Here is a 25,744-nt window from a genome sequence, read left to right as displayed (position 1 = left end):
TGCCATCCTTGAGCCTTGGCTGTACCTGCTGCTTTCTTTCTGTACTCTCCTAGAATCCTTCCTTTTGTTTTAGAGTCAGTGTTTCACAATGTAGCCCTCACTGGCCTGGAACTCCAATGTAGACCTGGCTAACCTAGAACTCCTAGAGATTCAGTTGCCTCTGCCTCCCCCAGTGAAAGCATTCTTCTAAGACCTGACTCCCTGTTTCCTCAGTTCTCTCTGGGTGTATGCTCATGCACATGGTCACGAAAAGAGGCACAAAGTCTACCACAAAGCTCAGTGGGTCCGGTCCAGAGACCCTGGAGAAAGAACAATCTCCAGGTGTCAAAGGTGCTTTCTGCTTGAGTCACCTGCCTCAGGAGGGGGCTTTGGGGCAAGATATTCCCGGGCCTTGATGATCACGGAAGATCTAGGAGCTCGCTGACTCCTCCAGTGAACGGCATAGGTAGGAATCGGTATCTACTTTGTCCAGGTGAGCAACCTGGGGCTTGGAGCAGTGAAAGGATTTGTTCAGAGTCATCCATCAGAGACACCACCCAGGACACATCCTGGTGGGTCTAATTTTAAAGCGTGGTGTTCGATTGCATCAGGCTAGACCATACTAGCTACTGCCTTGGCCTTCCCACCCTGCTTCTGCTGCAAACTAGGTCTAGGGCTGGGAAGGGAAGGAGGGCAGCGGGAAGAAAGGGGGGGAGGCGCAGAAGCTGGGAGCTGAGGTGTGGGTAGCCTCCAGAGCCCTCCAGCTTGGGGAAACACCCACTATTCAGTTGGCACCTCGGGTGTGCAGGGCAGCCCCTTTAGGCCCCTTCCAGGTAAGATGCTGAAGTTGAGGCCCTGTCAGAGGGAGGGCTCGGCCCTGGGGAGGTTGCACAGGGCTAGGGGGATCTGGGTTTCGAGGCTCCAGGCTCTCATGCTCTTCCCCAGCAGCCCCACTGTGCTGAGCAAGCGCACCCAGCTCCACCACTCAAAGAGACCACAATCCCCGCAGAATCTCTTCCAACATCCTCTCCCTTCAAAGCAGCCCCGCTTCCCCGCCAGGAGCTCCCCTCCCCCACAGCCTCCTTTGCATTTTTGCCTACATATTTTTACAGCCAAACAGTGCTTTCAAAGGCCTCCTTTTTCATCTCCTAATTAATTTTTATCTTCCAAGACGGAAGGGAGGACAACACAGGAGACGCTGTTTGTGATGTCTGCTGCTCCCTGACAATTCTCTCAGCAAACCTCCTTCGGAGCACAAGGGGCAGATTCTAGACGCCCAGCTTTCTGCAAGCAGCTGGCTGCGCCCAAGGGACCCGACCGAGGTCCTGACGTCCTGCTTCATGTCAATCCCTTGATTATGGTCTACTCTTAGCTATGGGAGCTTTGTTTACTAATTTATTTGGGGATGTGTCCACATGCCTGTGTGGCACGTGTGCATGCTTGGGAAAGCCAGAGGCCAATGTCTGGTATATTTCTTACTTGTTCTTTATTTCTTGAGATATGAAGCTTTACTGATTCACCTAGACATTCTGGCCAGAGAGGTAAATGGGGCTTCCTCTATCTACCCCCATACCCAATGCTTGGTAACAGGTGGGTGCCACCATACTTGGCTTTTACATAGGTGCTGGGGACATGAACTCAAGCTTTCAATGTTTATGTGGCAAGATCTTTACTGAAGGAGCCATCTCTCCTTAGTTTTATGTATGTGGAGTGCCTAACTAGGAGTATGCTAATCACATACTTGTTTTAAACTTGGGGTTCGTGGGGAGTGCCACCTGCTTGCTGCCTACGCTTACCACTGCCTCCTACATTGGCTCTTCTTAGCTTTACCATCTTTCTATCCCATCCCTTCTACAGCACCAGACACCCATCTTTATTAATCCTCTGTGCTGTGCGACCAGTGTGTCAAGGCTGTGCTGGGCTGCAGGCATGACCCAACCCACCCCAGCTTTGTTCTTCATCAGGGGAGACTGCTAAGGACTACCTCGGGATCCTGAGAGGAACCAGTAGGAAAGAGGAGGCTGCTTCACAGCAGGTGAGGTTCAAATCCTTGGTTTTAGCTGTGTGCTGTTAGGCAAGTCAATTAGCCTCTCGGAGCCTTGCTTCCACCCTGTGTAACATGAGGACATAATACTCATCTGCTTTCTAGGGTTGTTAGGAGGGTGACAGAGAAACAGATGAAGTATGGGCACACGCCTGGGACATTGTGGCTGATTGCAAAGAAGTATTAATGGGTCAGGAGAGGATGGAAGTGGGCTTGGTCCCGCCTGGGGTCACTCTATTGCTGTTTCTGGCTTATGGGCCCTTGAGCCCCATAGTCCTAGCTGGGTAGCAGATTCTGTGTCTCTCCTCTGCCCTCCTCACTGCAGGGGAGGAGGGTGATGGCGCAGTGGCTGCTTGCTGCTGAGGACTGTGGCTCAGTGGGGAGCTGGGACTGGGCCCTGAGAAGGCAATCTGAGCATCTCTGCACGGAGGGAGGGAGGCAGGGCGTCCAATCAGCCGAGATGAGCCTGCACCGGGCTTATTTATGCCTCTTCCCTTTGATCGGGAGCCCTGCTTAGAGACTGGCTCATGCCTAATGCATGAGAAGCTCCAGTAGTCAAGGGCTGGGCTGTGGCCCGAGGACAGGGAGCGAGCAAGCACGTATGTGCGCATGTGCACACACACACACACACACACATGCACACGCACGCACACATGCAAACATTCATGTCCAAGTGCAGATCTACCTATGCACATATAAGTAGACTCTTAGGCATGCCACATGTGCAGGCGCAAAATGCTCATTAACACGTGCCATCTACACACGGTCATACATGTGTGTACACTGTCAGACTTGCTCACACTCATGAGACTCCAACAAGTGCCTAATGCACCTTTGACAACGATTTATTTTCCCTTGATTTCAGTGTACACTGTGCCCTCCCCAGCAGAAGGTGGGACCAGCTTCCACTGGCGGTAGCCGAGTGCAAGGAGAAGCCCCTCTTTCCCCTTTTCTTTCCAGTATGTAGCTGCCTCCAGCCTCAGGAGAGACACGGGGAGCCGGCAGAAAGTGCTGGGGCATGAGCACCCGTGGGATAAAGGCATTTTCCACTCTAATTTCTTCCTTTATTTCCTCAGGCCCCGCTGGGGCTCAGTCCATTTCTTGAAGTTTCCGAAGAGGCGAGGGCTCAGGGATGAAGAACCGGACCCAGGGTAAAGGGAAACACGCAGCCTCCAGACTGGCAGAGGGCAGCTGATTAATAAGCGGATGGATACACTCGCACAGTTCCCAAAGCCAGATGCTTCCAAGGGGTAATTAGAGGACCACTTCTCAGAGCATCCCCAGCCGAAGCCCCGGCAGCAGCATCTGGGAACTTGTTAGAATTCTCTCTCTCTCTCCCCTCCCTCCCTCACTTGCTCTTCCTCACTCCCTCTCTCTCTCCAATTTTTTCTCTACCCCCCTCTCTTTTCTCTCTCCTCCCTTTTCTCTTTATGTCTCATTTTTTCCCCTCTTCTCCCTCTCTCCTTTTCTCCTCTTATGTAGCTCAGGCTGGCCTCCTACACCCTATGTAGCAGAGGATACTCCTGCTGCTACCTGAGTGCTCAGATCACAGGTGTGCGCCACTACACATTTTTTTTTTTTTTTTTTTTTTTTTTTTTTTTTTTTTTTTTTTGCTGTGCTGGGATTGAATCCAGAGCTTTGTGCCTGATAGCCAAGCACTTTACCAAATAAGCTACATTCTTAGCTCAGAAGGCCCATCATGCTTCCACCCTAGGCCACCTGAGTCAGGTGTGTGTGTGTGTGTGTGTGTGTGTGTGTGTAGGTATGCACAGGATGGGGATGTGGGGGGTGGGTAGATGACATCCTTTCTGATAACAGAGGGCCCGTGGCACTCAGACACACATGCATGTCCCAACGCCACCGCTTTAGCACCTAAGTTTTGGAGAGAAGCAGAGGAGGATGGAGTCCAGCTCCTTGGATGTGAATCCTCAGACAAGCCATTGATCTGTCGTCGGCTCAGTTTCCACACGTAGACTGGATATAATTACAGTGCTAGTCTCACAAGGTTTGAGGAGGTTAACAGAGACCAAGCAAGGAGCAGTCTGGCCCACTGTGAGCACTCAGGGCTACAGCTATTAACCTAGAAGCACACTGAACCCACCCCTTCGTGGGTTCAGCCAGAGTCCCTTGACTTCAACTAGATTGGCAGAAAGGGAAAACCGTGGAACCGAGCCCATACTTTCAAAGCTGGAGGAGTGACAAAGTCCTGGTTCCTGTGAAAGTAGTCACCTGGGCAGGTGACAGGGACTTTCTGTGAAGACACTGGTATTCTAAGAGGAGGGGATGTGCCTTCTACTCTTGGAAATGGGCAGCTCACCCACCCCAGTCAGCCTCTTAGAGAGGGATGCACTAAGACCCCAAGCCAAGAGCAGAATACCTATGGTCCCAGGGCTGTCTGGGACTGGTCCAGTCTTTTTTCCTCCCATGATTCACCTGGCTTGCCCCAGCAGCTTTCAGAACTTGAGACCCATCTATTCAGCTCTTCGTCACAGTTCCTTAAAGCTAACGGGTTTCACCAGGGAGAGGCTGAGTCCTGTGGTTGGAATCCAGGTCCCCTGGATTCTGAGTGGGGGCAGGGGGAGCAGAGCTCTGATTTTCTCCTCAGAAAAGAGCCCAGGAAGGTGAGCTCTGGGTGATGTGAGGAAAAAGAGACTCTTACCTTGAAGAAGGTCATGGTGGCCCCGTCCTTGACAGCACCGTACTCTATTTTGGTCTGCTTGGCCAGGTCATCAGCGGAGTCGATGGGTGACTCCATCCGCTCCACAGTCAGGAAGGCAGCCAGGTTGGCCGTGTAGGAGGAGATGATAATGAGGGTGAAGAACCACCAGATGCCGCCAATGATGCGGGTAGACAGAGCCTTGGGCATCAGTTCAGATCCTGGGAGAATGGGGGAGGCACCTTACAATGTGTAGGCCAGGGGTGCCCTAAACCGTGGATCATCACATTACCGGATACTCCCATAGGTGCTGGGACCATTTCCCCAGATTGGTGGGTCAGCCATATCTGACCCACGGTCTCTCAATATCACTGGAAACTCGACTGAAATACAAATTCTTAGATCCACCTCAAGACCAAATGAGTCAATAACTAAAGAAAGGGGGAGGGAGGAAGACCGTGGGTACTCAGCCTTTCCTGTGAGTCTGAGCCAGGCTGGGATTTGATAATGTATGTTAACACACACACACACACACACACACACACACACCACACAAACACATGGACACACATACACAGGCATACATGCACATACACAAATATACACACACAAACACATGCATACACACACACACACCCCCCCCACACAAACACATGCATATACACACACACCACACAAATGCACACACACATGCATATACACACACACCACACAAATGCACACACACACGCATTACACACAAACACACAAACACACACATACACACACATGCATACATGCACACATACCACACAAACACAAACACATGCATACACACACACCACACACACACAAACACATGCATATACACACACACCACACAAATGCACACACACACGCATTACACACAAACACACACATACACACACATGCATACATGCACACACACATACCACACAAACAATGCATACACGCACACCACACACACACAAACACATGCATACACACACACATTCATACATGCACACACACACCACACAAACACATGCACAGACACACATACAACACACACACACGCATGCACAGACACATAAACACACAAACACATGCATACACAGACACATACACACACAAACACATGCATACACACGCATACACACACATCAGACAAATGCACACACACACATGCATCACATCACACACACACACACACACACACACACGATTTCACAGTTCTTCAGCCTCTCTAATGCCTGTCTGTGGACCATGGTATAGGGGTCAGAACCCATGGGTTCTGGGAGAAAATCCTGTCCCCAGTTCTCTAGGTGATCTGAGGTCAGACAATTCCCTTGTTCTGGACTCTGCAAAAGGATGAAGAATTGTCCTTCCTCTGTCCCAGCCTCACAAAAATACTGCGATACCGCAACAATATAATTTGAAGAGAGACGCATCAGAAATACGAGCGGTATACAAATATGAGATTGCTGCAAGGCACTTGGCAGGAGAAGAAAAATCAACATTTTTGGAAGCTCTTTACTGAAATATATCACTCTTTCTCCCCGACCTTGGGTGCAGAGCACAATTTAGATGAAACCTTCTAACTGAAGTAATTAACTAGCTGGCTTTCAAGAGATTTAAATAGTGAGTGACTCCTGAACTTGCCGGAATATTTGGACCCGAAATCTGAAAGCATCTGCTTTGATATAGATGACTTTTTTTCTCTTGCTCTCAAAGAAGTCACTCAAGGGAGAGTTTTTCAAATACCTAGGTTTTTTTTTCCCCTCCTAATCAAAACCATGCGGGGGAATGCATCGAGGTCCGGAGCAGCAGGCAGCATTAGAGGAGTTATTACGGCAGCAAAGGGGCTTTCGGGTCCTTCTCAGCTGTCACCGAACAAAGATGATGGGCAAAGAAGCAAGGTGAGCCTTCAGGGTGCTCGTTAATAGCGGGGACAGATGGAGGCGCTTCCCATGAAAGCCGCCTGTCACTTCCCAGCCGCTGGAGCCTATCGGTCAGGGGTGGAACAGGTCTGCTTCCTCCTCTGCTGCGCTCACAGCTCCACAGGGCTTGCAGCCCAGTGGACGTGTGTGATGGGCACCAAGGTGAATGTCCTCCCTCCCTCCTTCCTTCTCTCCCTCTCTTCTTTCTCCCCTCATTCATCTGGAATCTTCATCTTGCCTCCTGAAGACCAGGGTTCCTGCTGGGTCTTGAGGCATGAAGCCTCAAGTATGAAGGATGAGGTCCTCTGCTTCCTCTCAGGTCATCAGGCTTGGGAGCAAGTCCCTTTACTCACTGAGCCATCTTGCCACACCTCCCCAATCTCTCCATTCCTCCCACTCCCTCCCCCAGCCCCTCCCCTGCTTTGAGACAAGGCCTTGCTCTGCCTCTCAGGCATACTTGCCTTGAACTCACATCAATCCTCCAGGCCTAGTCACCCAAATGCTGGAATTACAGATACGAGCTTCCATGCTCGGCTGCTTTCTAGACATTTAAGCATCTTCAGACATCCCTAGAAGGCTGAACCCATTCTCAGGGCCATTCAGCTCGGGGCCCTCCCTCTAAGATAGACGACAATCTTCCTCCAGGGGGATATAGTCTCTGCTGTACACAGGCAGACGTTCCAGCCTCCGTCAACCTCACCTAGCCCTGACCTAACAATGTCTTGAAGGTTTCTTAGACTCCTTGGCCATGCACCCTCTTAGTACAGTTATGCAGAGCCTCCTGCCAGCCTCTCTGCCTCGATGGTACCAACCCCCAGCTGGCGTTGATCAACTTTGTTCTGCCGAGGAGAAGTGAGCCATCAGCCCATCAGGCAACACGGTTTCATTCTCAGTTCTGGGATACAGGTCAGGGTGGCTGACGGTTTCAGATCCTGAGCTGACTCTGTCTAGAGCACTGGGAGCAGGCTGTGAATCAGGGCACAAACCAGGATCAACTAACTGTTTTTCCAGCCTTCTGATAGCTTCCTAAGGTCTGACGTTGCCTCCCAAGCAGCTGACTCTAGACAGGCCAAAGGACCCGTGGAGGAGCAACGGTACCTTCCTCGGGGGAGAGGGCAGACGCCTACCTTGCTGCATCAGGGAGCCCATTCCAAACCAGAAGCTGTTGAGCAGTGTGAAGTTATTCTCCACCACCTCCGAGCCGGGGTTGCAGGGGTGAGCATCATACCACTCGTAAGGGCTGAATCTGCAGGGTACAGGGAAGCAGTGAGGGCCAGCTGCAAGAGACAACCACTTGGCAACAAGTACTAGGGTGGAGTAGCAACCACTCCACAGCCCCTCGGCTCATTGTCTGGCTGGAGTGATAGGCAAAGGCCAACTGGGATCAGGTTTCTTCCTGTCCTTTCCTTTCCTCCCAGTGCCCTTTTCTGGTTATAAAGTAATTCGGAATCACCTCTTCAAATTAAAAGCGCGTGTGCCCTTCTACCTTGGGAAGCTGCAAGTCATTATCTGTCTACGAAACACACTCAGGCAGGAGCAGAAAGGGAAGTCCTCAAGGGTGTTTATCAAAGCGTTGTTTGCAATAGAAGAAAAAAAAATACCTGAAAATAACCTAAATGTCCTTCAGTAGAGGGATGATTAAATACACCATGCCAGAGCCACACCAAAATATCACAGCCATTAAAGAGAATATCATGCATCTAGACATCCCTAGACACGGAACCTTTCTCAACACGGTCTATCTAATGAAAAGAGAGTGATCGAAAATAAAAACAATACAATTTCATTTCTGTAGGCTACCTAACAGAGCCATACAGCTCTATAGGTAAATGCGTATGTGAACAGTTACTCAGGGGTCTAGAAGTTTCCATCTATATTCCATCTATATTGGCATGTGCCTTTGTGGGGGAGTAGGGAGGGACAAAAGGAATTTCAGCCAAATCTGTTATATTATTTGTATGACATGAATCTCTTTTGGAAATGAGAAAGTGCATTTGAATTTCTTGTATAATAAAAAAAAATAGGAAAGGATATTTATTATAAAATATTCAAATTAGTATCCAAGAATACGGAGAGAAAGTGTAAGTGCCCTGGAATCCTACCCCGCGGAGGGAACAATGTGGGATTTCATTTCAGATTCTTGTGTTTGAATATATGAACATATGCCTGACAGGAAAAGGTTGCTTAAGGCCGCTACCCCACACCACCCCCTTGTAAGGAAGAGGATTCCCAGCCGAGGGAGGGAAGCCCGGCTGACTGGCCGAGGTTTGCTTACAAATGAGTCAGTCTGAAGACGCAAGAGAGATGCAAAAAAGATGGAGAGATCGAGAAGTCATTGGATCAGGGCAGTGGTGTGTGTACTGGGGGCTGAGACAGGCCAGGATGCAGGAGGCAAAGGAGGCCAGACAAGTGCGGGGGAGCAAGGGTCTTGTTTCAGTTCTGAGCTTGAAGCCCTTTGCAGTACTTGAGCCAGGCCTTTCCCAGCTCCCTTCTCAAGCAGCGTTACGTCACCCGCCCCTCCTAGGGCTCAGGTGAGGACAGTTCCACTTTCAGGAAGCAGATGCCCCATCGGACAGAACATGTCTATGTGAGGCTGCAAACTGAGTTGAGAATTGTCAAAGAGAAAGAGCTGGAATGGGTTAGAGACTCTTCAATCCCCAAGGAAGAGACCGAGGTTCAGTAGGGCAGGGCTGAGACACATTTGGTGGAGGGGTGTACAAGGAAACCTCTGGAGAGCCAGGCATCCAGAATGGATGCTGTGTGCAGTTCTGTGGCAGGGCCTGAGGCGTTTGGAGGGCAGGGCTTGGTGGGCACTTGTGTTCTAGGTAGGAGAGACCTTGCTGCAGGCCCAGAGTCCCCAGATTTAGTGGCACCGGATACACAATGTTTCCCCACTGAGTCCACACTGATGGGAACCTGGTTTGGGTCCATGGCGGCTTCATGCTAGAAAGGCAATGGACTTTAACAGGCAGAGGCCATAGGCCACGGGAGACACAGTGGAGGGAGGAATGGACTACCTAAGGGGGCAGAGCCCTAAGGAGGCACGTCCCTGGGAGGCCCACCTTGGGGCTACAGGAGAAATAATTATAAGAGATAAGGCAGCACTCTTATAAAATCCACGGAACCCCAGCCTTCAGCTTCCAGATAGAAACAAAGTCTGTGGCTCAGGAAGACTTAGGACTCGTCTGACAGTGGGCTGAAGGCCACAAGCTGCAGTGGTTTTCCCAGGGGACCAAGAGACCTAGATCCTCTGGGACCTCTCTTGGCTGGAGGGCTAGGGACAGAAAAAAGATGAGACCTGAGCAGAGCTCAGGGGTCAAGCGGTCTCTCTGTCTATCTATCTATCTATCTATCTATCTATCTATCTATCTATCTATCTATCTATCTATCTAATTAAAATTTGTATTACATTTATTTGTCTATCATATGTGAGTAGCCATGTGCACCAGCAAGCTTAAGGGGTCAGAAGATAATTTGCAAGAGTCTGTTCTCTCCTTCTACCATGGGAGAGCCTGGGGCACAATTCAGGTCTTCAGGTTTGGTATCAAGTGCACCTTTATTGACTGAGCCATCTCCTTGGTCCTTGGCCCTACTTTTAGTGTAACACACACACATGCCCACCCACACCCACGCGTGTACACACACATACACACCCATATACACACAGAGCCAGATCAAGACACAGAGAGAGAGTCCAAGACATACATACACACATAAAAACTACCACGTCACCCCAGGATCCTGTCATAGAAATTTCTGTTTTGAAACTTGCTGCCCCTTTCCAGATCAGCCTCCTGAAGCAGCCTGTGCCCTCTAATCACTCATGTGTTTTAACACCACCCTACTGCTGGGCATTGACGCTGACCCAGTTCCCACCGCTGGGGAAAAAATGTGCTGGAGGCAGCTCTGTGGCCACTGACACCAAAGGGTAGCTGGGTCCTCTGGAGCTCTGCTGTGAAGACATTTTAGGCTCCAAAGTGTCACTTAGTGGCAAAGCTTTAAGAAGACAAGTTCCCTAAGAGCTGCTTAGTCTGATGAATGCGGCTGATGTTAGAAAGGCCTTTTGGTAACATTTTCAAAGATGGAGTTTCTCCCAACCAAAGAAAGGCTCAGAGCACTGAGTGTTCATTAAGTGTAGGAGGGGACTGGAACCTTATAGTGCAGAAAACAAGGGACAGAACTGATGATGGCTGGCAAGGGAGGTGCCTTGTGCAGTTAACTGCCCCTGCTTCTCTATCCAGCCTAAGTCAGCAGGTACCCAGTGGTACCCACTGAGCATCTGTGTGCACTGCAGCTTGGCGCTCCCTAATACTCAATACCGTGCTTAATTTCAAATGGGACTCTGCCAAGGAAAGCTTTGTGACTTTGGGTATTGATGTAACTTCTCTGAGCCCTGGTTTCTGCTTCTCCAACATGGGGATAGCTCTCCCCACCTTACAGAACTATTGAAATGGACAGACATGATGGCGAAGAGTTGTGCTGTGTGTTCCATGGGGTGACCCATGTTCTTAGATGCCTTTTTCAGCTCTGTGGCCGAGACTTTCATCCCTCTCCTGCCTCTGCAGGTGCCTCATGGCATCCTAGCCAACGCATAAAACCCCATTTTTCCTGAGCATCCCAGACTAGCCTTGGGAGGGGAGTTGCTGTCTTCCTAGCCAGTAGGGAGAGGCTGGACACATAGTCAGATGCCTTCAGCGGCCAGATGGCCCATATCTTGGGGGTGGGGGGGGAAACAACTCACATCAAACAGACAGAACTAAGACTGGAAATGCTCCTCTCTTGGAGGGGTGGATGGCTGAGAGGCCACTGGAGCGTCAGGAAAATTACGCTGAGAGTGCAAGAGAGCAGCTCTGCTTTCAAAGGCTTGTTAGACCATTAGTGAGGAGAGGGTGATGAAGGCCTCGCTGTGATGGCTCGCTGTTGGCTGGGCTGAGCAGGCAGGGCAGCTGCAGCAGCAACCAGGCGGGAGCTGCAGCAAAGGCCTGGGAGGCTGGGTGATCTCACCTCGCACTTTTCCTTTGGTCTCTCTCTGTGTGGGAGGAGGCAGAGAGCGAAGGGAGCAGAGGAAAGGGGGGCTTTCAAAGAGAGCTCTAGAGGAAAAAAGAGGCGAAACACCAGGTCCTTGGATCTCAAATTGCCTCTCCAGAGAAGCTTCTCTTTACACCTTGTTAGGCTTTAGAGCAAAGAGGACCCGGGGCAAAGATGGGGTCTGCAGGGAGGGGTGGAAGCTTTGCTAGGAGGGGCCAGGGAGCTTGAGGAGGGGACTGAGCAGGGGCCAGAGACACAGGACAGATGTGTCCCTTACTGCCCGTATGGCCTCAGTGGGTCTTGGGTGTCTTTAAGGGATGCTGTCAAGGTGCAGACTAGCGAGCTTGACAAAAGCCAGGTACTCAATAAACATGGGCAGAACCCACTGCCCTAATGACCCACTTCCCATAACCACCATTGAGCGTGCACTTTTTCTGTTTCTAATGAATAATACAATGGGTAGGCACAGTACACGCGTGACGGAGGCAGTGTGTAAATATGGACAGTATACCGTGTCTCTGCATGTGGCATGTGTGTAGCTGTTGGGGACTGGTTCTGCTGTGTGGACTGCTTAGATACAATCTGTTTGCCATGTTTTCAGCTACTCGTTAGGCCACGCAGTGCACTTGGGTCTGGTCTGCCATCCCAGGTGTTCCGCTCAGGGATGTGCATTCCTGAGCAACGGCCAGGCTTCTCCAAGTCTATTCTGGGAATGAGAGTTGCAATTACTGTATCTCGGTGTCACTGGCATGGACCAGAAGGAGGAACTGGGTGATTTAAGCCCAGGGGGAGGGGCACAGAACATCCTGCAGGGACAAAGGATCTGTGCTGCGGGAGGATGGGGTGGGGTTAAGAAAGTATCATGAACCATACATAGTAATCCAAATCTTGGGCCTTCTAAGCCAAAGAGGGCTTGCCTAGATTCCTATGATATCCAGCTTGGCCCAGGGCTTTGGCCCAGGAACAGCCTTACCTGGCGATGACGAAGAGGACACAGCTGACACCCAGGTAGGCAAGGAGCACGTACATCCAGATGTCCGGGGACAGGGGGTTGAGGAAGGAGAAGACACTGGGGTTGGTGCCATTGGGCTTGCGGTATAAGATGCTCACTCCAAGGGTCATAAAAGGCTTAGAGAAGTCAATGGCCTTCTCTCGGACATGGGTGATGGTCAGGGGAGCCACAGCCAGATCTGCTTTCTGTAAAGAGACCATAGACAGATGGACAGACAGACAGTGAGCAAAGCCTTGGGATAGATGTGTTGGAGAACCCACTCATGGATCATGGGTTGAGACGGTGCTAGCAGCCTTAGTCCAAGGTCATTAAACTACTCCTCTGTGTATGTGTGGGTGCACATGTGTGTGCATGTGCATATGCATATGCATGGCGATGAATGTGTAAGTGTGGAGGCCAGAGGACAACCTTGGCTTCCATTTCTCACTTGCAAGTGACCTTGTTTTTTTGATTATGAGCCTTAGCCTTTAGGTGAGTTCCTGGCCTGGAACGCACCAGTAGGCTAGGTTGATGGGCAACCAAAATCCGGGAATTTGCCTCCTTCTGCCTTCTCAGCACTGGGATCATTAAGTGTGTGCAACCACACCTGGCCTTTCCTCTGACACTGGTTTTGGGGATAGAACACAGGTCCTTGACTGAACTATATCTCCAGCCCACGTATTTGCAGTTCAACGTCAACACGGACTGACCCTCGTAGCTGGGCTATGCCCAGGGTATGGAGGAGACAAGGACGCACAACAATACAGGCCAACATAAGCTTCATTCTACAGGAGCTGATGGCTTTGAAGGAGAGTCTGACAAAAACAGACGGAAATGGAAACCCGTGAGGTCTCCAGACGGTGCCGTGTCAAATGAATGAGCTCAGCTATCACCAGTTAGAACATGAGGAGCACACGAAGTCCACAGCTCATGTCACCGAGCTCCCCACTCGTAATCCCTTCTTGACCACTTCAGCCCACTCAGCATGGTCATTAGATCTCAACACCTCTCAAAAGCTAGTCAGACAAGATAGTGCCCTCCTTGGAGACTGGGGAGATGGCTCAGTTGGCAACATGGTTGCCATGAGAGCACGAGAACCTGTGTGGGGATCCCCAACATTCACAGAAAAAGCTGTTCACCTATGTACTCACTGATAATTGGATATTAGCCCAGAAACTTAGTATACCCGAGATATAAGATACAATTTGCAAAACACATGAAACTGAAGAAGAAAGAAGACCAAAGTGTGGACACTTTGCCCCTTCTTAGAATTGGGAACAAAACACCCATGGAAGGAGTTACAGAGACAAAGTTTGGAGCTGTGACGAAAGAATGGACCATCTAGAGACTGCTATATCCAGGGATCCATCCCATAATTAGCCTCCAAATGATGACACCATTGCATACATTAGCAAGCGTTTGCTGAAAGGACCCTGATATAGCTGTCTCTTGTGAGACTAGGCCGGGGCCTGGCAAACACAGAAGTGGATGCTCACAGTCAGCTATTGGATGGATCGCAGGGTCCCCAATGGAGGAGCTAGAGAAAGTATCCAAGGAGCTAAAGAGATCTGCAACCCTGTAGGTGCAACAACATTATGAACTAACCAGTACCTCGGAGCTCTTGACTGTAGCTGCATATGTATCAAAAGATGGCCTAGTCGGCCATCACTGGAGAGGCCCATTGGACACGCAAACTTTATATGCCTCAGTACAGGGGAATGCCAGGGCCAAAAAGTGGGAATGGGTGGGTAGGGAAGTGGGGGGGAGGGTATGGGGGACTTTTGGGATAGCATTGGAAACGTAATTGAGGAAAATACGTAATAAAAAATATTAAAAAAAAAAAGAAAAAGCTGTTCACCAAAGACAGTTCATAATCCAAGAACTTGGGTTACAGACCCCCCCAGAGCTCTATGGTCAGCCAGTTGAGCCAGTTGGCCAACTCCAGGTTCAAAGAGAGCTGGCTGCTGTCTCACAAAGTAAGGTAGAGAGCTACTGAGGAAGAACATTGATGCTGTTACACGTGCGTGTATCACGCACACACACACACACACATCATCATCATCATCACCATCACCATCATCATCCTTAGAGGGTAGTAGACAGGAAACTGAGGGGGTAAGTCCAAGGCCTCACTAGCAGGGATAACACGGAGACAGGAGGGAAACCTAGAGATGGGATTTGTTAATATAGGTCATTACATCACAAATTTAATGAGGGATGTTCTAAAACTAGGTCTGAGCTTTTCCTGATTAATAATTAAAAGGATTCCCCCCCCCCTGCATCTTATCGGCAGCTCTCTTGATCCAAGGCCCCACTAAGAACGGTGCCGTCCCTATGCTCATTTCTTCACGTGGCCTTCAGTGCCTTCTCTCTCAAAGTTTCCCATTGTTCACACTATTTCATACATGTTGCCTCCTCCAGAGCCTCCCCGGCACCCTTCAATTCTTGATTCTCATGATGTTCATTCTATCCCCACGGAAGGTTGGCACTGCTCAGTGTGCATGGCTGCATGTCAGCAGGCATGCAGTTTATGGACTCACAGGATCCTGGCATGCTAGGGCTGTGGCTGACCCGCTGTTCCTTCCTCCTCTCAAAGCTCCCTCTGAGGCTCTGCAATATTTAGTAGTGCTTTTCTGGAGACGGCTGCCTCTTAGGCTTCTGTGGGTATTTGTGTCTCAAATTGTGAAACAAGTTATTACTTCCCTTCCTAGCATGGCCACAACTGAAGGGAAGAGAGATCCTGAAGGCTATTACTGATGACCCTTTGTCAGGAGGGAGCATGTTTGGAAAGACCTTGCCAAGGCAATGCCTCTAGGCCAGACACAGACACTTGCTGTCTTGACCCGTCCATCCACCCACCAACTCATCTACTTACCCATCCGCCCACTACCTCTCTATCCATCCTTCCATCTACCCATCTACTTGGTCCCCCACTAAACCCCCCTATCTATTCATCCATTATCTATCCATCCTTCCAGCCACCTACAACCAACTTATCCATTTATCTATCCATCCATCCACCTGTCTATACCATAACATCCATCAGGCCTTCCACCTACCTGCCCACCCATATTCTTACCCACCCACTATTTTATGAGATCCACCAGGAATTAGAGAGACAGCTGTCACTAACAGATACTGTTTTTGCTATCATCGCTCTTAAGGCCTAGTCGGGGACATGGTTTTCAATCAAAGTGTTTATCAAATCAGCACTAACTGAGACTCTACTTATCTCAGAACAGGAATAAGTACTTCAATAGAAATCACAACAGCAGATAAGGGCTGACACGTGTGAAACTTCAGTCTAGACCACTCTGTGGGTACCGCAGGCTTGGGAGACCTTGGAGATGCTCTGATACTGCTATCCTCAGTGTTTGTCCTTCTTACTCCTATTTCTTTTGGGGCTCAAAGATTTGATGAACTTCAAGACCCAGGAAAATGCCAGCAGGATGTCCCATGGGATAAAAGGCATGTGCCACTGAGACTGATGACCACCTGGGTTGGGGCCCTGGAACCTTTGTGCTAGGGAAAGAGCCAACTCCCACAAGTTGTCCTCTAATCTCTAAACATGGGGCCTGGCTTGTATACATGAGCCTGTACCCACATGCACATTTGCAAATTATAAAAATAAATAAATAAATGTGAAACAAACCGACCTTATGGAACACGGAGAGGAGACGCATGGGAAAGGCTCATTACATGGAAACCTTTTACAGATTTTTGAGGATGTAAGTTAGAATGTGCCTGGCTTTATAGGCACCGAACAGGGCCACTGTCCTAGCTCCCAGATGCCTCTCAGGTCAAGGTTTAAACAAATGGACGAGGGATGGGGGTGGAGGGAGGGATGAAAACTGTCTAATACACACCTGATCAAGACATACTGTGTTCAGACACTAGTCCAGACGGGATGCAGGAATGAACCACAGACCTGGCCCCGTGGTCCCCTACTTTAGGTGTAGACACGAGTACTGAGTAGCACAGGAGATGAGGAGAGCACCCTGAAGGACTTCTTCAGTCCTAAATCTTCTGCAGTGATGGTGTGAGAGAGATCTAGTGGTCCTTTGATTGTGAATCCCTGCCTTCCATAGCCCAGTGCCTTCAGAGTATACTGTATTGGGAGGCTGTGTTTGACTCCAAAGGTAGAATGCACTTGGACTCTGGCTGGTCTCGTGGTATGGCCCCTGGGTTTGCAGTGGCTTCTTCGATAGAACCCCCAAGTCCATGGTGGGGGCTCCTCCTTGGATTTTTGACAGCAAGCTATCTGAGATCAAGCCGTACGAGGTCAATGCTTATTTTACAAGAACGTCCCAGGAGCTGGTGAGGAAGCCAGCCGCAGGCCCCAGCCCAGTCTTTCTCGGGGCCTTCAGAACCTCCCTTCCACTCTTTTCCTGCTTCCTGGCTCTAATGGGGTTAGGCAACAGTGTTGTCTACGGCAGTCTGTGCCTACGGCAGCATGGTAATTGGCCAACATGACCTTCTCTAGGAGTTCAGATGAGTGTTCTCCCTTGGGCTTCAGGAAGGCTGGTATTCTCCACTTCATTTTTGGCTTAGGCAGAAAATACTATATTTCACTGTTGGTAACGATTTCCCCGAAAAAGGCATTATTTTGTCCAACTTCCCTGGAAAGATTGGAACAGATGTCAAGTCTTCGCGGTTTCGGTTCATTACTCAGAATGAAAGGCCCAGTCTTGGCGGCTCTTCCCACTCACGCGTACTTCTTTCCAGTGTGATTCGTGAAATCACAGGCTGTCAGAGCTGGACGACAGACCTGCAGGAACAGCTGCTCCAACCCCATGCTTTATTACAGGGGGAAACTGAGGCTTGGAGAAGCTGTTTGTCCTTTGTTCTCAGGTTCCTGAAATCATGACCTTGAAGAAAATCAAACCGCTGACCTGTCCCCAAATCTTATAGGTGACATTTTCCCTTTTCTGTCTCACTAAGGACCTGTCTGTACTTCTAAATGTCTAGGCCAGTCAGCAGGCCTTCTGAGGACATTGTTTTACCCTGTAAGTAGCTTTCTACTTACCAAGATTTGATTGGGATGCACCCAACTCTAGTCTTGCTCAGCATCCTTTCCACACATGAAGCCATTTGATCTTGTCTACCTGGTTCCAGCCCCAGATCTCAAACTGATGACAGGAAGCACTCAACAACTCCAGCTCTGTATTTTGACCCCTGATATCCAATTATCCTGATGTTAGCCTGGACCCTGAACTTGTTCCCATAATAAAGCTTGAACCACCTCCTACCAGAATGGGATGGATCTTAGTTCTGGCAACTTGTCACTAACCGGTGTCTTCTGGTCTTCTTTTTAGAGAATAAGGTCTAGTCCCCAGGCCCTGGCCACAGCTCACTCCCTGGTTTGGGTGTCTTGTTGGCACTTCCTGTTGGATTCTCCAGTATGGTCACCACTGGTTCTATATCTCTATTCTCCACCTCATGCTGGGAGGAACCCCCAGAGTGTCCAGATAGTGAACTGTTAAATTAAAATAGCAAGAACCGCCATCATTACAGGATGCTGCCTACAGGCCAAGCATCGCTAAGTGCCTCATGAATTCCTCCCTAGAGCCCCAGGAGGCAGCCGACATCGCCACATTGTAGATGAAGGATTGGTGGCTGGAGCAGGCAGGAATGCTTGTTCAAGCTGGTGAGTGGCCAAGTCAGTTCTAGTACTCAATTCACTATGACCTTAAAATCCAACATGGTGTTGTACGAGTCCAAATGTCGTGGGGTGAAGTGACAGAGGCAGGCAGTCTTAATTACATTCCAGTTCTGTTACTGTGACCTAATTTGGAATAAGGTCTTGTGGATTATATTCTTATAGAACAAAGTCACCAAGGTAAGATGGCATCATACTGAATTAGGGTGGCCCCCTCCTAACAACTGGTGCCCTTATGGAAGACACAGATATACAGAGAAGAGTGTGTAACAATGGAGACAGAAATGAGGAAAAGGCAGGCACAAAGCCAAGAGGTGCCAAGGGATGCTCACATCAGAACCTGGGAGGATGGAGCCCACTCACCTTCAGAACCTTTGAAGGGAAGCAATGCCACTGACACCCTGATTTCTCATTTCTGCCCAAGGAGACGACACATTTCTGTGGTTTGAAGGCACCTGGTTTGCTATCACTTGGTATAGCAGCCCAAGAGAACTCATACACCTGTCCCTTAGACCCTGTGTGGGATGAAGAGAGCTCTTCTACCATCTTCTCTTGGGTCCCGTTCTGAGCCCTGTGCTGCATTCCCATACACATGAATGTCACTTTGGCTTCTCACTACACCTGTCACCGGGGCTTTGCTGGGATTTCTTTTGTAGCATTTGATGGGGTTTGGAGTTCTACAGCCATCCAGATCCCTCTTCTACTTCTATGGTGTCCAAGAAAATAAGTTCCATTCCTGACAACCACGAAGCAACTTGACTCATCTGGGAGCTCTGCCTGCTGGCTCTCTCCCATGTCTCGAGTATTGGGTGTTACAGCTCGGATATAAAGTCACCCAGAAGTCACTCAGATATAAAGTATGCCCCATAAGGTTCATATGTTGAAGACTTGTCACAAGTTGTGAATCTATCATTAGGATCCCTCACGACCGGATACCGAGTGCCTTGATCTTATTAATCCACTGATAGATTTGCACTGTAATAGTATTACTGGAAAGAGAAGCTTCACTGTGGGAGATAGGTCACTTGGATGTTTGTGTCTATAAAGGGTATTTTGTCTCTGTTTCTCAGAAGCCAGGAGGCTACAAGCCTCTGCCCCACGCTCCCATGGTCATGATGCCCTTCTTGCTTCACCACAGGGCAGCAGGGCAAGTGGAGCAAGCAGCTGGATTTTCTAAAACCGTGAGCTAACTCTAACCCTCCACTTAGGTGTTTCTCTCTAACACTTGTCATGCAAGTGTGAGGACTTGAGTCTGGATCCCCAGAGCCCTCACAGAAGCCAGGCTTGGACGCACACATCTATACGTGAGATCAGAGGGAGAGACTGGCGGACCCTGGGAAGTTTGTGGTTCAGCTTGGGGTATTCAGCAGTGTACAAGAGACTCTGTCTCCCACAAACTGGAAGGTGAGAACCAGCATCAAGGTTGTCCTCTGACCCCCACGTGTACACCAATGGCATGAGCGCGCCAGCACTCATGCACTCGCACGCACGTACACACACACACACACACACACACACACACACACAATTTTTTAAAAAATGTATTTCTGTTTGTCAGTGATAAAAACTTGATTCACACAGGAGCATCCTCAGCTTCTGCACTTTCCAAGTGCTGTTTCTCTACCTAGATGCTTTCCATCCAAGCTGAGGAAACAAGGTACCTCACGCAGAGCCTGGGTAGCAACCTGACAAAGCATCGTCTAGCCTCCCACGTGTCTGAACGGACCCAGACAGGTGTGAGTAACATCCCAAGTACCAGCTGCCAGCCCTGCCTCTACGATTCACCCCCAAAGCTGCGGCAGCCTTGTTGGCTGACGAAGCAATGATGTGTGTGCCTTTCCCAGGCCTGGAGAATGGCCCCAGTCCTGCCTCCCCGAAGGCTCCATACTGTGCCAGTGTCTATCAAGAAGAATGGCAGGTTCAGTCTGCCCCAGTCACCAGAATCCAGGGGTAGATGACCCATCTTCTGCCACTTTGAGTCCTCTCCCCAAATTCCTGATAGTGGTATTAACCCAAATGGGTGGGGCCTGTCCTAGCAGCGTCCAAGGGGGCTGGGGCTGGAACCCCACCTCTTTGAAGTAGGCTAGATTCCCCATCATACACGGGACAGTGATCGCTCTTCCCTGCATTGCTCCATGCTGCTCTGATCACAACAGAACTTTTCTTTATAAGCTATTGTTTAATCTCTGCCTTCCCTGTCAGTATATAAACTCCAGGAGGGTGAGGATTAAGCTTGTTCCCTTCACTGAAGCGCCTCTCGCCTCTCCTCTCGGGGATTAGTGCGGAGCTCGACATAAAGAGGAGGCTCCAGGAAATTTTGTTAGAAAAACAAACATTAGAATATCCACCCAAACTGACCACCTGAGTTTGATCCCCAGGGCCCACAGGGTCGAAGAAGAAAACTGACTCCCGTAAATTGTCATGTGACCTCTACATACTTGCTGTGACACACACACACACACACACACACACACACACACACACACACACACACTGATTCTGGTCTCAGTTTCCCAACTCTGCATACATATTTTTCCTGAAGTCAGATTGACTCTGACCATTTGACCCGTGTTTTCTCAGAATAGAAACTGCTGCCTATGGTGGCCCTGATGGGTCAATCTACAAAAGTGTTCTTCTCCCTTGACTACCACAGTCTGCATTCTAGGGACCAGAAATGACCTCATGCCCTCCTTGGGTTAAATGCTGCAGACCAAGGGGACAGCAGTGACATCCTTCTGCCTTGCATGAGTCTCTCAGGCCTTCCTCTAGGGTAATGGTTCTTGACCTCTGGGTCTCAACCCCTCTGACAAATCTCTAGCTCCAAAAAGGTTTACATTGCAGTTCTTAACAGGAGCAAAATTACAGTTATGAAATAGTAACAAAATTAATTTTATGGTGGGGGGTGTCAGCAGAACATGAGGGACTGTATTAAAGCGTTGCAGCTGAAGGGTGAGAACCACTGCTCTCGGGCTTTCTGGGGTGGGTCACAGCAAATCCCCACTCTCTCAATCCTCAGGCTCTGTCTAGATCTGTCTAGAAGTCAGAGAAGCTCTCCTGACCAGCTACCTCCCATATTTGCAGCATCATCCTGGCTGGAGACTCAACCCAATCTCCTGCTTAGATGAACTTACTGGGGCTGGAGACTCACATCCGTTATTTGTTCATTTCCAATGCTAGAATGCAACATCCTGAGGCTCAGGGGAGGGGCCTTGCCTATGTTTACTCCTGCATCCACAGAACACAGCACGAGGCCTTGAGTGAGTTACTGAACTTCTTGACCACACTGGAAGGCTCTAAAGATGCCATCCGGCAAGACCCTCTTCAGAATGATGCTCTCAGAAGTGTGCTGGGCCGTGGAGGGTGTCTTCTGTGACACCCTGAGCCAGCTGACAATGTTGACAGTGAGCACTGCGGTGACCAGCAACCCTAGAACTGGCATTCTGAACAGTTCACATAAATCTGACTAGAGGGGGGACAGGTATTGGAAAATCCCCAAATGTCAACTGTCAGATCCTCCATCTGTGGTCTATGTACAAGCCTCCTAGGCTGAGAACTCCTGACAGTTTGACAGTGGTCTCTCCTATGCCTGAGACAGCTCTGTGATTCCCCAAGTCCCTGGGGAGGGCACTGTACCTGACTCTGAGGATGGCTGGCTGGACAGGTTTCCCTGTATCATGATACATATCCCGTACTACCACCCCTAAAGGAACTCTTTGTTTCTCATTCCCTCATGTGCACAGGGTGGGGATTTCCAGGCCTTCTGATCTGCCTGCACTGAAGACCACTGTGCACTTAGCTACAGCCTCAGTTAGTCCCTGATTGTGGGAGACTTCAGCAACCTTGGCTGTGGCCATCTCAGTAAACACCCTATGCAAGCCTGAACACCTCTTCCTTCTCCAAGTCATAGACAAACAAACCTGAGTCACTGTCCTCTGCTTTAGTCTCCTCCAGGCACCTCCATCTTCCTTTTGCACCAGTGGCTAAAGACCTGATGGTATTTTGCTTGTCTGATCCATTGCTTCTTTCTGGCTTGGTCACACCCACACCTAATGACACCCCCATCCCAGCCTGCCACCCACCACTGCCGGTCTGTTGTTGGTTAGGGCTGGGTTCATACACCCTCATACACCAATCTTATGCAGGTATATTCTAGAAGCATCTAACCCCAGCTCTGGTGACAACTGCTACAAGGTCCTACATAGTTCCCATGTCCACCAAGTTCAGACAAGCTGCACAAAAGTCAGGGCCAACGCCTAAACCTACCCCTGCCTGTCCTTACCACATGGATGGTTCTGAGACACTGTAGGGCTTGTCTATGGTGCAGAGTCCCAGACCTACCCACTTGCCACTGGTGGCTGGTTGATATTGTCAATTTGACACAATCTAGAATCGCCCAGGAGAGAACCTCTGGGCATCTCTGTGAGGAAGTTTCTAGAGAGGGTTGTTCGAGGTGGGAAGACATGCCCTGAATGTGGGCAGCACCATCCTGTAGGCTCTGGAATGAATGAAAAGGAGACAGCAGGCTGGGAAGTGAGCATTCAGTCCTCCTGCCTCTTGACTGTGTGTGCAGCGTGACCAGCTGTCTCCGGCTCCCGATGCCTCTCCTGCCATGGTGGATCACACCTACAAACTATAAGCCCAAACCTCTCCTTCTTCAAGGCTATTTAGTCACATGTCTGTGACATCGATGAGAAAAATAACTAACCCGGTCTCAGTTTTAGCTTCTCTTGCCTGACTCCATCTTCCCCAGTGTCATCCTCCCTAGAGAAGCCATGACAGGCTTCTGTGTGGCCCTGCACTCTAAGAGCCCAAGGTGACAGTGGCACTCAAGACCTTTGGGTTGGATGAATAGGCCCATGATCCCCTGCTGGGGAGCCTGCCTGTCACAGCCACTAGACCTGTTTCCCTCTGACCACCTTTTTAGACCATGAAGCTCTCATGTGCCTGGTTCTTGTCTGACCCCTTTGGCAGGCCGCTCCCTAGGCTGAGTTCTAGAGCTAATAGCTATACATGGACTCTCAGCAGGGCACCGTGTCCTTTCTGCTTCCCCTGTCTGCCTGCCTAACTGGTCATCCACAGATTTACTCTGATAGCCTCTTGATCTTCCCCAACACTCTTCAAGTCTAGCTCTGGGCAATCTGTTGCCCTGACAACAGTCCACTTCTGTAGCCATCTGTTTCCCCTGCCCTAACTGCCCTGTTCCTGAAGCATCCTAACCTGTCCTGGGAGAGCTCCCAGCATGCCTTGTGTCCAAGTGTACCAGCCCAGCCTGAAGGAGGTAGATTGGACGGAGCTTCTCTTGGACACAAGAACAGGGTTTGGGTTCCAACATTCGTGCATGCGGGCCAGAGTGAGGATGGCTTATGGTAGGAAAACAATGGGCCCAGTAGATGATGGGGGTCACAGATTTGACTTCACCAGACCCTCCTCACGAATAGTTTGTATGGGAAGGTGAATCCTGGCCTGCAGCCATGTCTCTGGACAGAGTGAGCAGTCCATGCCCTTTTATGAGTCTTTTGCTCACCAGTGCCTGCTTTGCGTCCGGGTGCTAAGCAATGGGCAGGCTAAGTGTGCCAGAGACTTCCCGTCTAGAAGAAGAGTCAAGCACAGGGTGCAGTCTCTCCAGGCTGCGTCACTTTCTCTTCCTATACTCTGTGGTAGGAGAGTAGAGGGGATGTCTGGGCATTGCTATTTCTTCATAAAGGAAGGGAGACATAACAAGGTTACCTACGACCGTTCTTTGTCCCCTATCTTGGTGCAAGCTTACCTAGAAGCCAGAGGGAAGTCTATACCACACATTCCAGGCGTGAGCTGGGTCCCACTGACCTCCTTACCCACACTCTGTAGGCTCTCCTCCTTGCCAGGCTAGGTATCCTGGGCAGTCTTCCCCTTCATCCTCATCTGGCTCCCTCCTCATCCTTTGGATAGCCACCTGCTGAGAACAGGGTCCTAACTGCCTCGGGTGACTTCTCTAGAAGATCTGAAACTTGGAAGGGGGTGCGGGGACCAGCATTTCCCCTGGGATTCAAGTTAGTCCACTGCCTGGTCCTTCACCTCAGCCTTCCCCCACCCCTCCATTCACCAAGCACCAGTCTGCAGCCTTCATGTCCCTTGGATGGGCCTCTACTTCCTTCCCTTCCCACTGTTCCTGCCCTCTCCTCTAGGCCTCTCAGCCACATGTGCAGGCTGACTCCAGTTTGACTCAAGAGTGGAGTAATTTCCCTCTAGAGCCAGGTTGATGTCACCCCTGGCTCCACATCCTCCAGTGGTGCCCTGTAGCTCTCAATAGTAACATTAAATAACTTGTCTGGGCATGTAGCTCAGGGATAGGTTACTTGCCTAGCATGTGTGAAGAAGTCTCAGGATCCACCCCCAGCACGAAAACAACAACAACAACAACAACAACAACAACAACAACAACAACAACACCCCTCAGCTAGCACCGAAGACTCAAGGCTTATATTTCTTGTCTCCCTCTCCGCTTGTGGCCTTCCACTGGCTTTGGGCTCTCTCCTTTTGGGTCTCTTCCTTCTCACTCCCCAAGTAGGTTCCTGGGTACTATAGTAACAGAACACAGAAGCTCTAGCTGGCAGGCCAATGGTCCAAGAAAGGTGGTACTTTAGTGTGTGCCTCAGTTTCCTCGGAGTTGGATGAATATGTGTCAGCCTTCAAGGCCATCTGCTTAGAGTCAGCTAGGAAAGGTTGAGGTCCTGGACCGCTAGGTCCTAGGTTACATCTTGTCTAGCAGGAAGACAGTGGCTGGGGGGTTACTTCTCTCGCTGGCATCTGAGCACAGGCACGTGTGATGGAGTGAGGGAGGCTGGACTTGGTATAAAGTGTACTGTGTAGGCCACCTCTCATGTATGAATGCTCACTGTGCATGAACCAAACCTAGGCTCTGTGTGCATTTGTAGCTGGACGAATGGAAGCCAGCGAGGCTGGAGGAATCTTCTCGAGAGAGCCGAAGTAAGCTCAAGCTGCAATCTGAATGGTATTCCCATCGGATTCTAGAGTTGTCAGGACTCAGTGCGAGGATTGAAGGCAGAGAGGTGAGCAGAGATAGCTGCCTGAGAGGGGATGAGGGGGAGTGGGCAGCAGGGATGGAGCCAGGTCAGAAGGCGCACACAGTTCAATCATAGTTTGCTGCAGTGTGGGTTAAAGGCAACTAGGGAAGGTGAGTGTGTCTGCAGGAGGCGAGTGCATCCTCCAGGTGTCCACTGCCCACAATGCTGGACTGGAGACCAGCAGAGTGTCAGGGACGGATGGTTTAAGTCCTCCTGGTTGGCGGGTCTGCCCAGCACCTCCACATGGACCTGAGGTGGGGTGGGGTGGGGTGGGAGCAGACACTTCCAGAGGTGGGGATCCATCATCTTTACGCCTCTGTTCGGATCCCTAATAAGGAAATGATAATATTGCCAAGTCTTTACCACGCTCCCTATGAGCTAGGGAGAACACTAATTATCTGACA

General features: G+C 50.0%; 1 protein-coding gene across 4 annotated transcripts in view; it reads right to left on the bottom strand.

Moving 5' to 3' along the window:
- Nucleotides 1-25,744, bottom strand: part of Grik3 (glutamate ionotropic receptor kainate type subunit 3) — a 217,487-nt gene that overhangs the window by 12,258 nt on the left and 179,485 nt on the right. For all 4 annotated transcript variants that reach the window (XM_029476814.1, XM_021159768.2, XM_021159766.2 and 1 more), the window contains exons 11-13: nucleotides 12,600-12,823; nucleotides 7,726-7,844; nucleotides 4,683-4,900 (exon numbers count right to left, since the gene is read on the bottom strand). In XM_029476814.1, the coding sequence (XP_029332674.1) occupies nucleotides 4,683-4,900; nucleotides 7,726-7,844; nucleotides 12,600-12,823 (561 nt within the window). The remainder of the gene's footprint in view (nucleotides 1-4,682; nucleotides 4,901-7,725; nucleotides 7,845-12,599; nucleotides 12,824-25,744) is intronic.

The sequence above is a fragment of the Mus caroli genome, chromosome 4 (assembly GCF_900094665.2).
Source record: "Mus caroli chromosome 4, CAROLI_EIJ_v1.1, whole genome shotgun sequence".
Taxonomy (NCBI): Eukaryota; Metazoa; Chordata; class Mammalia; order Rodentia; family Muridae; genus Mus; species Mus caroli.
The sequence above is the reverse complement of the archived record's forward strand: the minus strand, read 5'-3'. Positions and strand labels throughout refer to the sequence as shown.